We start from the raw sequence: 16,709 nt of genomic DNA on the forward strand, positions 1-16,709 counted from the left end.
CATGGGATAACTTGTACTATTGGAACAGATGGTAGAATTAGAGCAGTCTTTATGCTGTAATACAGGAGGTTCTTTAAAGAAGTCATTATCTTAAGTGACAAGAACTTTAGAAGTTTAACTTGAGTGTTTGGCTCTGTTGGTGAGAACAGTTTAATGGCAGCCATGTAAGTTAGCATAAGTAAATACTTTATAATTTTTTTTTTTTATTTCCACAGCATATGTCTTTTAATTATATAGCATGCAAATAAAAAACTACATATTTTTTAAATTTTAAAATAAGTTGTGGTAAATACCTTTATAACTTGATCTATATTGTTCTTTTTTCTTACTGTTTTTGCTTTGGTTTAGAGTTCCTGCCTGCAAGCAGTGTCAATAGGCTGGGAAGGAGGTGTTTATGTACAAACTTGTGGTCACACTTTACACATAGATTGTCACAAATCTTACATGGAGTCTTTACGGGTAAGTAAAACTACAGATCGCCTTTGTTTATTTGGATCTGAACTGTTCTTGGTGAAATCGATTGGATTTATGCTGTTCAATTCTGAGAAATAAAGATTGGGTTTACATGAATGGATAAGATGTTATATTTCAAGAGCTGTAGATACTAAATCTCTTAGGACATCTTGACATTATTAAAAAAAGTACTTTGTTTGTAGTTATTCTGATGTATTATGAAAAATACTTTCCTAAATTAACACTGTTAAAAAAATCACTGGGTTTTGGTTTGCGTTTTTTTGGTGGGTTTTTTTTTTTTTTTTTTTTTGTTTGTTTGTATGCGTATTCAGGTTAAGCATTTCTTATACTTTTTCCATTTCTATTTTATGGCTTCCTATTTTGATGTTGAATATGTGTTAGAAGTTACAGAGAAACTGAAGAGAACATGAGGCGAATTTTGAGAGTATAAACTTTTGGTTAATTTTTAATACAAAAATTCAGTTATTTTTATCTTTAGTTATGTATGGTATATGTTATATATATTTATATATGCATGCAGTTAAAAGAAATGATTTAAAATAGTTTAACTCTTGTGAATTATGCATGGGGGTTTTTTCTCCTTGGAAAAATACTGTTGGGAAATTACTGCTATATATGCTTTTAAAATACTAAGTTTGTTAGTCAAGCCTCAGAAATTGTTGGCTAGAAAAGACATCCATTTATTTTCACGTCTTGAGTAAACAGGGTAGTGTTCCATTGACGTTGCTGGCCACCTCCACCCCTCTCAACTTCTTACAGCCCAATTGCAGATCTTTTGAGTGGCACCATAGAATGTTATTACAAACTCAGCAGCAGAAGTCATCAGATTTTAAGCAATCATTTCTTTCTGTGTTATTTAGTGTAATAAAATAAAGACTAAATGATAACTTCTTGTTGCATACGAAATTGCTTTTTTTTATTCAAGATTACTTTATGTGGTATTTTAGTTTTATTTTTTCCTAAGTTTTGTTGATTTGTTTCCATTTTGAGAAAAACTATGTGCAGTGCTTTGTATTTTGAGTATCAGCATTGGTCATACTGTGAAACTTAACTTTAGAGAAATGGGAAAGTGTGCCACCTTTATTGGATCCCATGATTGATTGTTCTTTTCCATATGACTGTAAAGATGCTTTCAGGGGTAATTGTGTCATCAAGATAATTAAGTAAAATCTGGGCTTTCATGGTAGAATCTCTTTTTACAGAATTTTGGAAAAGTAATCTTTTGCATCATAAAGATGCTGAAGTCTCTTTTCTGGTGGATTCTCTCTTAAACTCAAACTGTTACTCCATCTCATTGTATTCTTTCTAGATTATTTAAGTGAACTTTTGATCCTAGCGTGTATTACTACTACCTAGATGAGTGCATAATAATTTTGACTATTTCTGAGCATTCTTGGTAACAGAATAAATTGTGTAGACTTATATTCATCTGGAATGAAACATTTATTGGTACATAAAACAATCAGAGATCAACATCCCAGAAAGGTATGTAAAAGCCTCAGCATTCTGGGCTGATTGCCTAGAGTTTAAGTTATAGTGACTATTAACTTAGCAGTTCTCGCAGGAGTGGGAAACTGTTGAGGCAATTCACAAAGCTGAAGCAAGGTTGCTTGCCAGAAACAGGAGTACCTGGGAGATGTCCTCACTTCCCAAACATATACTTCTGTGTCCATGTTTTGAACCTTCATGATAAAGATGAAATAGTGTTTTTGTCATGCTGCCTTGCAACGGCTACTTGACTAGTTTTTTTCAGCCTGTACTGAGAAGTATCTTCAAATATTTCTCATGGTTGAAAATAAGCTGCCTTTTGATAAATTAAAAAATCTTATCAAGGGAGTATCAAACTTCATGGGAATTGCTAGAAAGAGACAACACATGTGAAATGTTCAAAATAGCCTGTTGAGGTATTTCTAGTTCATGATGGGGACATGAGGAGTACTAAAAATTAGGAAAATTTATTGAGTTGTAGGACTGTAAGACAGTCTCTAGTAGTTAAGATCTTTTTCACTAAAATGGGGAGCTATTCCAATTATTCTTTCTTTACAGTTTTTTTTTTAGACTTAGTTCTTTAGCTATATCCAAAATGTCAAACTAAAAAATTATAATCTTTTGCAAATTTCAGCTACATCTTCTTTATTTTCTTTTAGAATGACCAGGTCCTCCAGGGTTTTTCAGTGGACAAAGGAGAATTTACCTGTCCCCTCTGTAGGCAATTTGCTAACAGTGTTCTTCCTTGTTATCCTGGAAACAACGTGGAAAGAAGCCTTTGGCAAAGTCATAGTAACAAGTGTATGCGAGATCTTGTACAAGAGGTGGAAGATCTTCAAGAACAGCTGGGAACTTTCCCAGTAAGCATCAGTGTAAGGCAGAAAGATCCTTGTTAATTTGCCACTACCTGTCAGTTTTTACTTTATGTTGCATTTCTGAGCTCTTAGAACCTGGGAAACTTCATTTTCTTCTGACATGGAAAACAGCATACTTTTTTTTTTTTTTTTTTTAGTATCAAGAGATTTAAAATATTTACAGCACTTACTGCATTACCTACTAATAAACAATTAAAAATCTATGACAAAATGTGATTTATATAACTTTTTATGGAGTACATTGTCACTTCTCTCCATAGTAATTTGCATAGAGTAACGTAATATAAAATTCATTTATAATTTATTTACAATGTAAAACCACCAATATCCTTGTAACTGGAAGCTATTTACAGAATGTTAAAGAACACTTTCAGTATGGATTACTTCTTTTACAGAAAGAGCAGTTTGCAGATGCTTATGTATTACAAAGCTTCGTGAGGTCTTTCTAATAGAATTAATTCTACAATTCAGATTTTGCTAACCTTCCAGTCTTGATGGAGATACTTTGTGTTGTTTTCATGTACTTGTGTAATGCAAATATACTTTAAAATAATGCAAGCAGTGAGGTCCTTAGGAAGGAAGAGAACTTAGGAAATGGACAAAACAGTGATGTTTTCATACTCAGAACAAATCAGAATGACTTTCAGAATATTATAACAGTTATGTGAGACAGAATATTGGCTTTTAATGCATATTGTTTCATAACCTGCAAATGTGTTTTTATAAATATGAAAGTGCTACTCTTTACGATCAGCTACTGCACTTCTTCAGGTAAAATTAACTATAATCTTCTTTTGTATCTTTGTTCATAGTCTGAAACCAATCTCAGTAAAGAAATGGAATCTGTAATGAAAGATATAAAAAGTACCACACAGAAGAAGTATACAGATTATAGTAAGACTCCTGGATCACCTGACAATGATTTTCTGTTTATGTATTCAGTAGCCAGGTGGGTATGTTTTTCTTTTTGTACTTTTTCTTTTGTATTTCTCACTAATGGTATAGTTTACTTCTTTAAAAAAAAAAAAATTCCATCCTCTCCAAGAAGTACTTTTTGAGTACTTAGTACATCAAGGTTGCATTTTCTGATTTTTCGTATGCAGGTATATGCAAGATGTAAAGATGTGCACTTCAGTTGATCTTTAGTATATGCAGCAGCGGCACAAAGCCTAGAGGTCATATTTTTTCTTACACACCTGGTTTTCTTCTTTATTCAAGGATTTGCTTTCCATATGTTAAAATTTTATGTTGAATTTCTTTTTCTACCTTCCTTCCCCAAACTGTCAAATCTCCTCTACTACTAATTAGCAGAATGAGATTATTTCTATATTACTGCCATATTGCTAGTTTTTAAATTACAGGGTGTTTTTAATCTCCCTGTCAGACATTAGTTTTATTTACTTAAATGGATTTCACAGAAGGAGCCTTTTCTATGTCGGCAGCCAGGAATCTCTTTCTGTGTGAATAAGACTTACCAGCACTTCCTCTGTGACGTTTGATTCCAGTTTTATAGCTCTCAGTGTCACAGACACTGTCTCCAGGAAAATAACTGTCCCTCCTTCCATTTATACCATTAAGGTTAAGGTGCTCTGAATGGTTATCTGTTCAGATGTAATGTAATGCAGGGTTTTCCCATAAGAACAAGTTTGTAAGAAGTTTCAAATACTCATTAAGCAAATTTCTAAACTCTGACTTACTGAGGCCTGCAGGGAAGGTGCTGACTGCAGAGAAAGTGCAAGCATAAAAACTGTATCATCCAGTAGCATTTTTTACTGCAGTTTCATAAACTCCAGTTGCTGAGTGTCTAGTATGTAAGTACTGGAAATACTCGAAACTTGGCTTAGCAGGACTGGATAATCAAATCTAAGGCTCAGCTTTTGACAGAAGATTGGACTATCTGATCTCCAAAATTTTCTTCCATCTTAAATTATTTTATAAGTCTATTAAAATAAATATCTGTATTCTTTAAGAGTATCTTAACTGTGCCTTGAGTAAGAAGAACAATTAAATTTGATACATAGCAAGTTAAAAGATTATTCTGTGTTATTTTAAGTGGTATATGCTATACAAGGGTAAGTAATGTTGAGATTTTTAGCAATGTTGTGTTTGGTCAGTACAATTTAATATCCTTCCAAAACCACAAAGAACTCAAAATTCATGTTTCCCATATAAAAGTATGATTGATTACTTGTAACCATAACTTGACATACTATTTATGGTAAAAAAAAGGTGTTACAATATGTTTCTGGGTGTAATGTTACATAATTTTTAAAATGCTAGCTACACATATTTTAAATATATCTCATATTTTAAATATATCTATAGTTTATTATTTTTGTACTAATACTCTAAGCCCAAGATTTTTGTTTTCGTTCCAAGAGTTAAAAATACCTCAAACCAGAACAGCATTTTATTGCTGCTTGCACTGCTGGAGAGAGGAATCATGACTGACCGCTAAGATGAGGATATGCCACCTGTACTCATTGTGACGTCCTCTTGTTAGGCTAGACTGGTGTCAGCAATTTCCATTTATCCGTGGCTGAAGGTTTTCAGGTGTTGGATTCAGCCTTCTGTATTGTTACTGTAACACATAAGATCACTTATGAGAGGGCCTGGCAGATCAGCTGCAAGATGGTTAGTTTCTTTTGCATTTCAGTTCAGCAAGCCAGATTTAAAGGCTTCTACTACTCGATAGTTGCATAAGAACTATGTTAAAGTTAAAAAAAAATAGTTAAAAAAATTAAACTTTAAAAAATACATTTTAATACAACCGTAAAATTTGTATTTATGGAAATAAATATGTAAGCAACGTGGTCATCTCCCAGACTGTTAAAAGTTTTCTTTGTATGATTTTAGTATGTTTTGTTTAATTTTAAGTACCCAAACAACGGGCTATCCGCAATGCAAATTACAGACTGAAGTAACTTGCTTTCTGGAAATTATTCCTGTAATTCACACTGTTTGTTCCTTACTTCCATCCCATTCTTTTTGAGGTAATGATATCCTTGTGTTCCTTACCAACATTATCTTGGACCATTCCTAGTTTCACGTATTATGAAACATCTCATTGTTTTTGGTCAAGACCATCTACAGCTTTTATTCATTTCTTCCTGTATCTAATGTACAGATAAAGTGGTCAAGATTTTAGGTAGTCCCTGTTTAAAAAAGCATTTGAATGCAATGATATTCTTAATGACTCCATATATTTGCAAGTGAGTTGAACACTCTTAATCATAAGTCATGTTCCATTTTCAATCAGAAAACAACATCATCTGCAGTCTTCTATAAGATGCTGGTTTACAGCTGGAGGCCAGCTTTGAAGTGGATTTCTGCATGCTGGAGTGGGAATACTACTGGTAAAACAAGATGCAGCCACTTGCTGCAGCTTATCCTTTCTGCTTCAGGAAAACAGGAACTCACTTTTCTTACTTCACTTTTGCTTACCCAGATGTCACTGGTAGCAGAGAAGAGAAATTACAAGCAAATTCTATACCACCTAGTGGGACAGCTGGCCCGTCTGTTTTTCTAGCAAAAGAGACACTCGGGGTCTTGGCACCCTGGTTTGCATGCACAGCTGGAAGAGCAGCTCCTTAGCTACTTGCCCCTTTCCTTGCAGTCTTACCTTGTTAAATTTATGCCCCTTTCATATTCATCCCTCTTTGTCTTTGCTGACATTTATGAGATTAGTATAGTGTGTCATTCACAAATCATGTGTGCCTAGCTTTAATCTTAATAGCTCCACATTCATAGCATTGATGCTTGTCAGTTGTGACAGTATCTTCGAGGACCGTTTCTGTATCGCATATCAGTAGGCCTCGTGCTTTTGTTGGCTGTGTAAACAAAGCTTTTGTTCCTGCTGTCAGCTATGCACAGACTAATATAGGAATCTTGTGTTCTTCCAATCTTTGTCTCAGTATCTGGGTGTTTTCATATATATGTTGTATTTGTAAAGTGAAGTGGAAAAAATGGTAGTACTTAACTTTATTCTTCTGTCCTAGTAGGAAGAAGAGGTCCATCCAAATATGTTCTCTTTCTGGAAAGGGCATTACATTTTTACTTCCCCCTACTCTGGCCTGATACGAATTCTGAGAAATAGGCAGTCACCCTCACCACTCCCAATACGTTCCTTTAATGAAAGCCCACAAGAAGGGATGAAGTAGGGATGTTTTTGAATCGGGAGTCTGTACAGCTGAGCAAAATCCATCTTCTCTTTTTTTTTTTTCTGTGAGTGAGGAAGATAAAGCCAGTGTTCTACAAAATTTGTTGCTCCATTGAATGACACACAGATTTCTAGATAGAGGAAACAGTCACTCATATAGATTTTCTTTCTCCCCTTCGTGTTGAAAGGGCTGAGATAGCAAAGGATGCTTTCAGACACCACTCTGTGTTCCACTCTTCTATCAGATGCCCTGTTTTCCTTCACTGATGAGAGAATAGGCACTGAAAGCTCTGCTTTCCTTCAGTAGAAGGTAGATGATACTCGGATCCTCAAGGCAGAAGAGAGCCTGAATTAGGAAGGAGAGGCACTAGTCTCTTTCAGAAATTATCTAGGGCTCTACCTGATGTAGAACATTTTATAAAGGAGAGGTGTTTGGTTTCGCAGAAGATGCTGTCTCTACTGTGCACTTCTATGCCAAAGTTTAGGTACATTTTCTAAGAGATGTCTTAGAGGAAAAGGCTAATACTTACATTTCCAGGAAAGCTGAACGATAAGCTGCTGTCTTTGAAGAGCTGGGGGCAGTGAAGAAGTGTGGGAGGTGAGAGTTGTTATGATATGTGCGATGGAGTATCCAATTCCAGAAATCTCTCCTTACATCCCATATACCAAAAAGTACTATGTAACACCTCATATGTATCAAGAAGAGTGTTTTCAGAATTGTCCCTGTGGTTTGCTTTCTAAAACCGTACATATCCTTTGGAGAAAGGGAAGTTTAAAATTCTAGATCTAGGAAGTTGTTCTTGGGTAGTGCTTTAATTTAAATCCTAATTATTTTGGTTTTAATGGAAGGCTGCCATTAATTTTGTTCTGCAAATTTGTTATCAGATGGTTTGTAGAAATAAAACATACTGGTTTCCTTTCTATTCCCATCATGAACTAGCACATGCTGATCTACAGTTGCTGTTTTGTCCACTAATATGAAATCCCTGTTCCTGCTTCCTTGCTGGTAGATTTTTAGAAGTTCAGTGAGCACTGCAAATCGCTTGAAGAGTGGAAAATTCCCCTGTCACACAGATGCCCTTATCAGCAGCAACCAGATGGAGCTCTGAGCAGGCACATTATCAATGTTAAATTGCCTTTTCTGAGTAGAGAGGATTAAAGCATTCCTTCAGAAATGGGTGGCATAAGCTGCAAACTTAGGGATAGTAATATTCTGAAATGTTACTATTTTAAAAACATATGAAAGTATCTTAACAAACACTGCATATCAAAAATGTATTATTCTTTCAAGCTTATGGAGCTGAAATTCTTAAAAAATAATTTGTTTTGAATAAAATAGTCATCCTGTATTTTCATCTTAAATATATGTGTGTGTTCTTCAGATGTGCCTAAAATTCTAGAATAGATCTTAATAAGTATTGTCTCATTATATTGAACCTAAAATTGATTTTTACTTAAAGAACAAAATACGTTTAGACTGAGCTTTGCAGTTTGGATTAAATTAGCAAAATAGTATTTCAGAATAATAGAATTACATTCCTTTGTTTTAATTACAGAAATGTATGTTGACTTATTAAAACAAGCTCTCAGAGAACATAACATAAATTGTTTGCTCCAAGTCTTGGGGGTAAAAGATAATGCAGTACTGAAACATGCAATTCCAAAATTAAACAAAGCTATCAAACTTGGCCTAAATAATTGGTGCCCAAGTATCAGATTACAGTAATACTAAAAAAGCATCAATGTGACATGCAAAGATTTCGTGACACAACTCCTGTTTCATACTAATGAGCTGCAGTGAATACCAGTGTTTCATTCAGAATTAACCTCCAAGGCTTTTATTAACTAACTTATCTCTAAAGGTCAGTGCTTCCATTATAATTTAGACTGTTTTCATATGTAGTTACTTGATGGCATATCCATTTGTTTGTACTGTCTGTTTGTTTAAAGCAAAACAAAAGCCCTGCCACTAAAGAGAACACTTTTTTATACATGCCTGATTGATTGAAATTTAGTCAATCTGTATATTGTCTTTTCAGGTTTGTACATAAGTTCCCTTATTATCAAGGAGTTGTGTGTGCATATAGAAAAAAGCCTCAGAATTAATTTTTTTTTATTCTTCAATCACAGCTGTAGCAGCTCTCTTAATATAGTACTTGGTTAATATAGTACAAACCACTTAAAATCACATATGGCAATATCTTGATAAAATTTGTTTTATTCTGAGTCATATTTTGGCAGTATCTCACACTAAAGATTAGTTCACAGCCTTCTGTTTAGCGTGCGCTGGGAGTTTGTGGTGACTCTTTCATGTCCGTAGAAGCTTGAATAATGCTGTTCCATTCAATACAATTCATGTATTTCTTGCAGAACAAACTTGGAACTTGAGCTGGTCCATCGAGGAGGCAATTTATGTTCAGGAGGTGCAAGCACAGCTGGGAAAAGGTCATGTTTAAGTAAGTTTTGTGTTATGAAGTGCAGTGTAAATTATTAGAATGTTGAATAAAGTTGTCTACTTTTTTCTAACCTTTTTCTAAATTATGTCAACTTTTTTTCTAAGAACCTTTTCTTCTGCTATAATGAGTCTTTGGGTTTTATTGCAATTTGAAACATTTGAAATCTAATTTGCACAAATTATTCATTAGAGCTGTTTATGTGTTGTGAATGTAATCTATTTAGAAATCAATTGTCATAGTACCCATGTAATATTTTTCAATAATTACCCATTTTTATGAGTAAGACTAGAAGTACTTTGAGGGTAGAGGGTAAAGCAGGAAAGCTTTTGTTTCACCCTGGCTGTTGCTAGTAATAGTAAAGAAATGTGTTTCTTTGAGTGCTAATGTAGCTTATGGCTAGGTCTCCTACTTAGAAATCTGCAGCTACCATGTCCCATGTCTTTAATTTCCCTATTTCTTTCTCTGAGAGTAGAACTCTGCAAATTTTTTTTGGTGGAAGCTAAAATCTTCATTGTTTTGAAACCTTTAATATTTGACAAATAAAACACTTCTGGTTGACAAAAGTGCTTTTTTTTTCCTTAACAAAATCTTTTAATCATTTACTGGACTATAAACTGTTAGGAATGGACATTTTCTTCTGTCAGGAAAAATTGGAATGCTGTTACTACAAATAATTGTTTAAATCAAGCTCATGCAGCAGTAGCAGCAGTTTCAGTATTAAAAAAAGAAAGCTTGGGCCTGCCTCTGCCTTTTGGTACGTGATTTGTGGGCAATGCTTTCCTCATTATTTGAGGTCATGAGTCACTAAAGAAATCCCACCACGTGCTATGCTGTCCGCATCTTCTCTAGGATAAGAGCCTTCTGTTACTGCCAGGAAATATAGTTTAATTGATTTCATTCATGTGCTGTGATTTGTGAAAAGTAGTTTTAAACCCTACTGCACATTGTCTCCCCCAGCGTCATTACTTCCCTTTCCCAGCAGAACAAAGTACCTGAAAAATGCGTGTGTTAAAAGAGCATTGCTAGATTACTGTTTGCAAATTTTAAGTATTTAATAAAATCAAGACTCTACAGATAGTTTTTACTTGGATTATGATACATTTTTAATTGTATGATCATCTAGTAAGATAGACACTTTCTCTCTGAATTTTAGCAACTTACTGAATGTGTTGCCCATTTCACAGACATGCTATACAGAAGGCCGTGATGAGAAGCTTAGGGTGGAGATTTCAGCTTAAAATTGAAATATATTTGAAATATTTAAAGTGAAAAAATGTATAATGACTTTACACATTATGAGAGCGTACCCCTGTTTTCACATGGCTTTACTAGCCGTGCAAGGTATTTATAAGTCTTGACACTGTAAGGTGTAGCAGAATGTGTGTGGGGAAGTGGCCTGTAATCTGTAAGGTCATATTTTTATCTCATTGATAGTTTTTCAAAGTCAGGAGATTTTAGCTTCTGTATGATTTTTTTTTTCTTTAAGATAAAAGTGGAAGGAAATAGGTTCATTACATCTTAAAACACTGTGAAATGTTTGATATCATATCAGTATCAAATTTGTGTTATGTGTACCTATTTAAAAGCTTTAGGGTTGGTTTTTTTTAAATATAATGTTTTTTCTCGTGGTGCTTTATCACCAGCTAAGGTTAGCAAGTGCTGGAAGATTATAACTTAGCAGAGCATGGTTGAGCCACCAGAAGCTGTGCAGCTTCCCTGTTGTACATCTCTGTAGCTCCATTGTTTCTACTTGATCTGTATCAGTTGACATCAAGGGAGGGACTACCTCAAAGTTGGATTTTTTGAAATTTTTTAAGAAAAAAAGAAAGAAAGAAGGAAAAACATTCCACCAGGCTGAGGCCTTGGTGAGTCAGGGAGCTGACACTAAGTGGTTTGTATAATACATTATTTAATTTTTTTCTTATACTTAACCACACCATCCCTTCAACCTCATCTTGCTTAAAGAAGGGCTCTTACATACTTAGGACCTGATTTTAAAAGGAAGCATACCTTTCTCTAACAGCCAGTGAAAAGATCAGTCATGATTTTTAATACATATTTCTCAAGTCTTGAAATGCATGGAGAGTACTGTAATCATTGGAGAAATTTCTTCTGGAATAATTACAAAATTGGAAAGGATACATGGAGAATTGTCTTAATGCTGTATTGTTACCTCAACAAGACGAGACAAACTTTTAAGTCCTGTCTAAATTCATATATCATACTTACCTATTTTTCCAACATTTCTACTATTTTGCCATTAACTCTGTATGTCTCAGAAAATGAACCAATGTTTTCCATTCAATTAAAATAAATTACTGAAACTAAACTTACAGAAAGTTAAAGATACTTCTCGCACTTGAGAATTATGGAAATTGTCTTAATGAGAAGGTTTAAGTAAGATTGCATCAACTATTGCTTTTAAAAATACTTGTCAGTTTACGAAATCTAAAATGTTTATGAAATACATTAATTTTTGGTAGCAGCAAATCCATAATTAAATTATGCATTACTTGTCTGTATAAAGAGTAAAATAGCCCAGTAAGGAAAACTTCATTTTAAGTCCTTGTCTTCAGAATTGTGTATATATTTAGAGAAAAGAATTTTTTTCCCCGTGATGATTCAACTGTTTTCATAAGCACACAAGGGCTTAATCTGAAATTGGTAGAGTATTTCCTATAATTGAAAATTTTGTCGATGATTTATTTTTTACAAAAACATGAAAACTTTTCTTGATAATTTTTTGTTTCTACTTACAATACATTGCATTTTGTTTGTTTACGATAAAATTTTCTGTTCTTTTCTTAAACTGTTCAGTGTTTTGTTTGAGTGTGCTGTAGGTAGTAGTAGTGCTTTTTCCTGTAGCAAATGCATTACTTTTAAGGATTCTAGTGCATATTTCTGATGAAGGGTTAGGGACAGCATTTAGAAACAATGCACTCGCTTTTTCGCACACTTTTGGGTGTAGTGGTAAATTTTCTTATTTATATCTAAATCAGTCATGTTGGTGTTTTTAGTATCTGTCTTGCACCTCAGAAAAATTGAGGGCAGCCTTTAAAGCTTTCAGGTGAAAGGTGCTATGTATATTGATGTGTTGTTGCTTTAAAAAGTATGGAGACATAGATGTTAAATGTTCACACGCTGTTTGTGTTCCATATTGGTGGTACTTCCGTAAAATTGTTATGTAGCAAACTAGTCATATTTAATCTTACATTAAGAGAGACTCATTTTTAGTCTAAGGTAATGGGGTTCTCCTAGAACAGACCTGTACAGTGCTTTCATTTAGTAGTATTATATGTAGTCTTGGACATAAGTTTAAATATGAATAGTGGGAGCGGAATTACTTTTCCATATATAACAAGGTTTGTTTTCACTAAACCGTTACATAATTATATGAGTTTCATTCGTTGCCCCTTTCATATTCTTGCATTTAGACTTTTAAAAATGCAGTTCTTTAGATACGTGTTCTATAATAGATTTTATTATCTTTCCATACTCATTTCTTTTTCCAAGGGGTAATACTGTGTTTAATGTTGCACTGAAAATATACCTTCAGCTTCTTCACTGTCTTATGCAGTGAGAAAGAATGATTTTAAATACTCAGGCCCTATCTAGAACCTGACTGCTGTTTTGTTAGCCTTGCTTGCACAGTATTGAAACTGCTCTTGTTTTTAAACGTCATTCGTGTCAGGTCCAGCAGAAGTAATCTAAAATATAACCCATTTTTGGTTTTCTTACGTATGAGGTAATGATGTGTCTCTCTTCTGATGAAGCGTACCACTCTGTATTAGTCTTGTACCAACTATAAAGTTTGGTGATTAGATATTGCAGAAAACAGGCGACATGGTCCCAGGGGAGCTGTTACAGCAGCAAGCGTCGGGGAACAAATAGGTCAAGAGCTGTTAGTAGATTGTACTATGAGGGCAGCTGCTCTTGGGAAGGAAAATTAAGAATGATTAATGTACCTGTTAGTTTCAGTGATCGAGCCTGTATGAGAAGAATATTGAAGAAAATTTGGCTGTAAAATTGCCATTTTAAGGTTTAAAGTTTTGTATGTGTGTATGAGTGTGTGCTACTGAACAGTATGCAATTAAAGAATGCAAACAGAGTCCTATTTACTTAAAAATCAACTCCTACTTTAAGGACCGTGTTACAGTTTTAGAGTCTATGGCCTTGAAAATTCCCTTGGGTTTAGGGGATAATTCTGTTACATAACAATTGTACAGGTCTTATTTCTCTGTTTTATAAAGTTTAAGAGATCTGATGTTTTGCTTTTTGTTTTCATTGTTTTGTATTTATAGAACAGCTTCAGAAGACAGTATTAATAAAGCTGAATAATTAGAGGACTTTTATATCTCTCTTTAAATTGTATATATGTGTTTGCCATTGTTACTCTGTTAATCTCACAATAGTGGGTGAACAATTGCATGAAATTTAAAAGTTATCTATAAATTCATTTATAATCTAGTCCTTTCTTCCTTTTAACTTTTAAATAGTTCTTTTTTTGTTTCTTTCTGTCTGCTTTCTTTTCTTTTTCCCTTTTTCCCTTTGTGACAAGGATAGGATTAGGGGGTTTTTTAGAACAAAAATGTTCTATCACCTTGTCCTCTGGCTTCACTTTCCCTGTATAGGAGCTACTTATCCTTGCACTTCCCACAGATAGCAGAGTCTGGCATTACATCATCAACTGCATTAATTGGAAAGGACATTAATTTGCAAGTATACATCAAAATATTCAAAACTTGTGTAAGCTCAAATAAAATGTCCAGCACTTTCATAATTTCTGTGATGGTTCTGTTGAGAAGCTGTATTGTTCCACTGGGTTTTTTTGTTTGTTTGTTTTCTCCTCTTGTTCATTTAAAGCCTGTGTTTTGCGTTTGCGTAGATGGCTCAGCAATGTCATCTGTCTTGATTATGACGTTAGTATCAATTTAATCAGTGCTTTTAGTGGTTTTGTGAGCACAGAAAGTCATCTTGATATGAAGCATTTTCTAGGCATTTCGTGCTCCTTCTGTACCAAATTTTTCAGTCCCACTGATAGTAATGGCTGTCTTTATTTTATCAATATGGCCAGTGATACTTGGAACCACTAAGTATGGTTCATTCCTGTAGGAAGAAAAACTTAATTTTTTTAGGAATTGCTCAGCTGCTACTTTCTGTAATCTATTAATGTGAATATGGTTGCAGAGTTTCTTCCTCAGCTCTCTGCAACCACCAAAAATAAAAAGAATAAAAATAGTTTTCAGGAATGCTTTTTGCCTTGATACAGTGGGTTTGTGTGATTGGTTGGTTTGGGCTTTTTGGTTTGGATTTGTGGGGTTTTGCAGTTTTTTTGTTCTTTAGTTAAGAGCTGGCAGTCTGCAGATCTTTAGTGCTATCTATTCATGCTAACTTTAAAAAACAGTTTTTCTCACCAAAAGTTGATCCTGACTATTTCCTAAAAACCTCAGTGTGCCATTCATACCTAGCATGGGAGAGGCAAAGACAGACACCATTAAAATTCTGTTGCTAAATTGATTTCATACACTGGCAAATTTGGTGTCAAGGATAATTAGCTGCTTCATCAGCAATTAAGGCTTATGATTTTGTAAAATCTATTCATGTATTAATGCTGTAATAGGCTTTTCCTGACCTTCAATTTTTTTTTTTTCTTCACTGATTCTAATCTACTGGACCAGTGATGAATGGGAAGATGCTGTCAGCAGGTCTTTGCAGTTGCTCCGTGGACTATATAAATCTCTATAAGGAGAAAAAAAAAAATCCTCAATCTACTTATTAACAATCAAGACCCATCTGCTTGTATGAAGTGTTTTTTGTTATAATCTACGTTCTTTTTGATAGTCCCAGGAAACTTTGGTAGAAAAAAAAGGGCATAATGTCTCTAGTCTGGTCATCTTCACACAGCAGTTGAAAGAAGGATGTTTTCAGTTCCACTTGCAGTGAACTGCTGTGTCACTGTGTTTTGTGATCTTTTGACATTGTAAATATGAACACTACAGAATGAAAAGAGAGAAGACTGCAAAATAGCAAAGTAGAGATTTTCATGACAGCAGCATGTGTTATTTGCATCCTTTTAAAACGTCAATATGAGACAGGAATAAACATCTAGGCTTTTGCAAGCAAAACAGTCAGCTAATTCCTTAATTTTCTTTGTTGACATTATTACAGCACATTGCTATACATTGTGGAATTAATAACAGAAAAAATCTGGTTTCAACTTTGGCAATTTGAGAGTTTAGTGTACAGTTGAGAACAGCTAAAAGAAAAGAGAAAAAAATGCAGCAGAACTCATGTAGAAATTTGGGATCACTTTGGCAAAGACCAAACCAAGATTACTAGTGAGACCAAAACTTACACCTGCACATAACTTCCTGAATCACTCATTTTTTGTCAGTTCTGTACAGCATTCCTGTAAGTTCTGCTGTTCATCTATCAAATCCTTATCCATTCATCTTTCTGAATTTAGTCATCTTGTGTGCTGTGCATACCACGCTAGACCTGAAAAGAGCTGTGAAATCACCTTTATAGACTCCTGTTTTATGTACTTTGGCATGGCAGTACATTTTTAAGACCTTTGTCAACATCTGCAAAATCAGTGTGCATTAATACTAAAAATAATAAAGAATCAGCAGCCAGGTGCTAGTGCAAGCAGTGTGGATATGTAAACAAAATACCCATTATCTTTGGGTTTTATGAGAGGAGCAGCATGAGAACACTTCCTTTTCCAGCTTCAGTCCCAGTGGAAAAACAGGGTCTTATCCTTTGAGCTGCTCTTTTGAAAGTACTGATTCTAACTGAGTCGGTTGCTCCTCGCTCACCACAGGGTAACCCTGAGAAATAGAGCTGGTATAGTAACCATTGAAAAGAACGTGCCAAGAGCGGCAGTGTAAGGAAAAATAGATTTATTTTCATAACTCTTAGAAATGGAATTAGGAAGGTTAATATGAATCAAAGATAAAGCTAATGTCTAACAGCTAATCTAGATGATTCTGTTAAGTGTTTTACATAAGCTTTATGTGTGTTCTGTGAAAACAAAGACCGCTTAAGTAAGTTGGAAGAATCGAGACAGCACTGCTTCAACGTAGGTAATATTTGGGTCATATGGACATGTTTTAAAAACAGTAGCAATCTCACCTGCTTAAATGTCTAGATCATGGAATCCTGCCACATCCCTGATGGTTTGCAGCAATCAGTTACATTGTGTATTCAAATTCTGTGATTTTTATATTCAGTTAAAGTGGATGCAGCCAATCTCAA

At 34.4% G+C, this 16,709-nt stretch overlaps 1 protein-coding gene across 1 annotated transcript in view; it reads left to right on the forward strand.

The window, feature by feature from the left end:
* Positions 1 to 16,709, forward strand: part of UBR3 (ubiquitin protein ligase E3 component n-recognin 3) — a 115,990-nt gene that overhangs the window by 71,296 nt on the left and 27,985 nt on the right. The window contains 4 exon segments of the mRNA XM_037397335.1: positions 349 to 459; positions 2,622 to 2,822; positions 3,650 to 3,786; positions 9,367 to 9,452. Of these exon segments, the coding sequence (XP_037253232.1) occupies positions 349 to 459; positions 2,622 to 2,822; positions 3,650 to 3,786; positions 9,367 to 9,452 (535 nt within the window).

The sequence above is a fragment of the Falco rusticolus genome, chromosome 8 (assembly GCF_015220075.1).
Source record: "Falco rusticolus isolate bFalRus1 chromosome 8, bFalRus1.pri, whole genome shotgun sequence".
Lineage (NCBI taxonomy): Eukaryota > Metazoa > Chordata > Aves > Falconiformes > Falconidae > Falco > Falco rusticolus.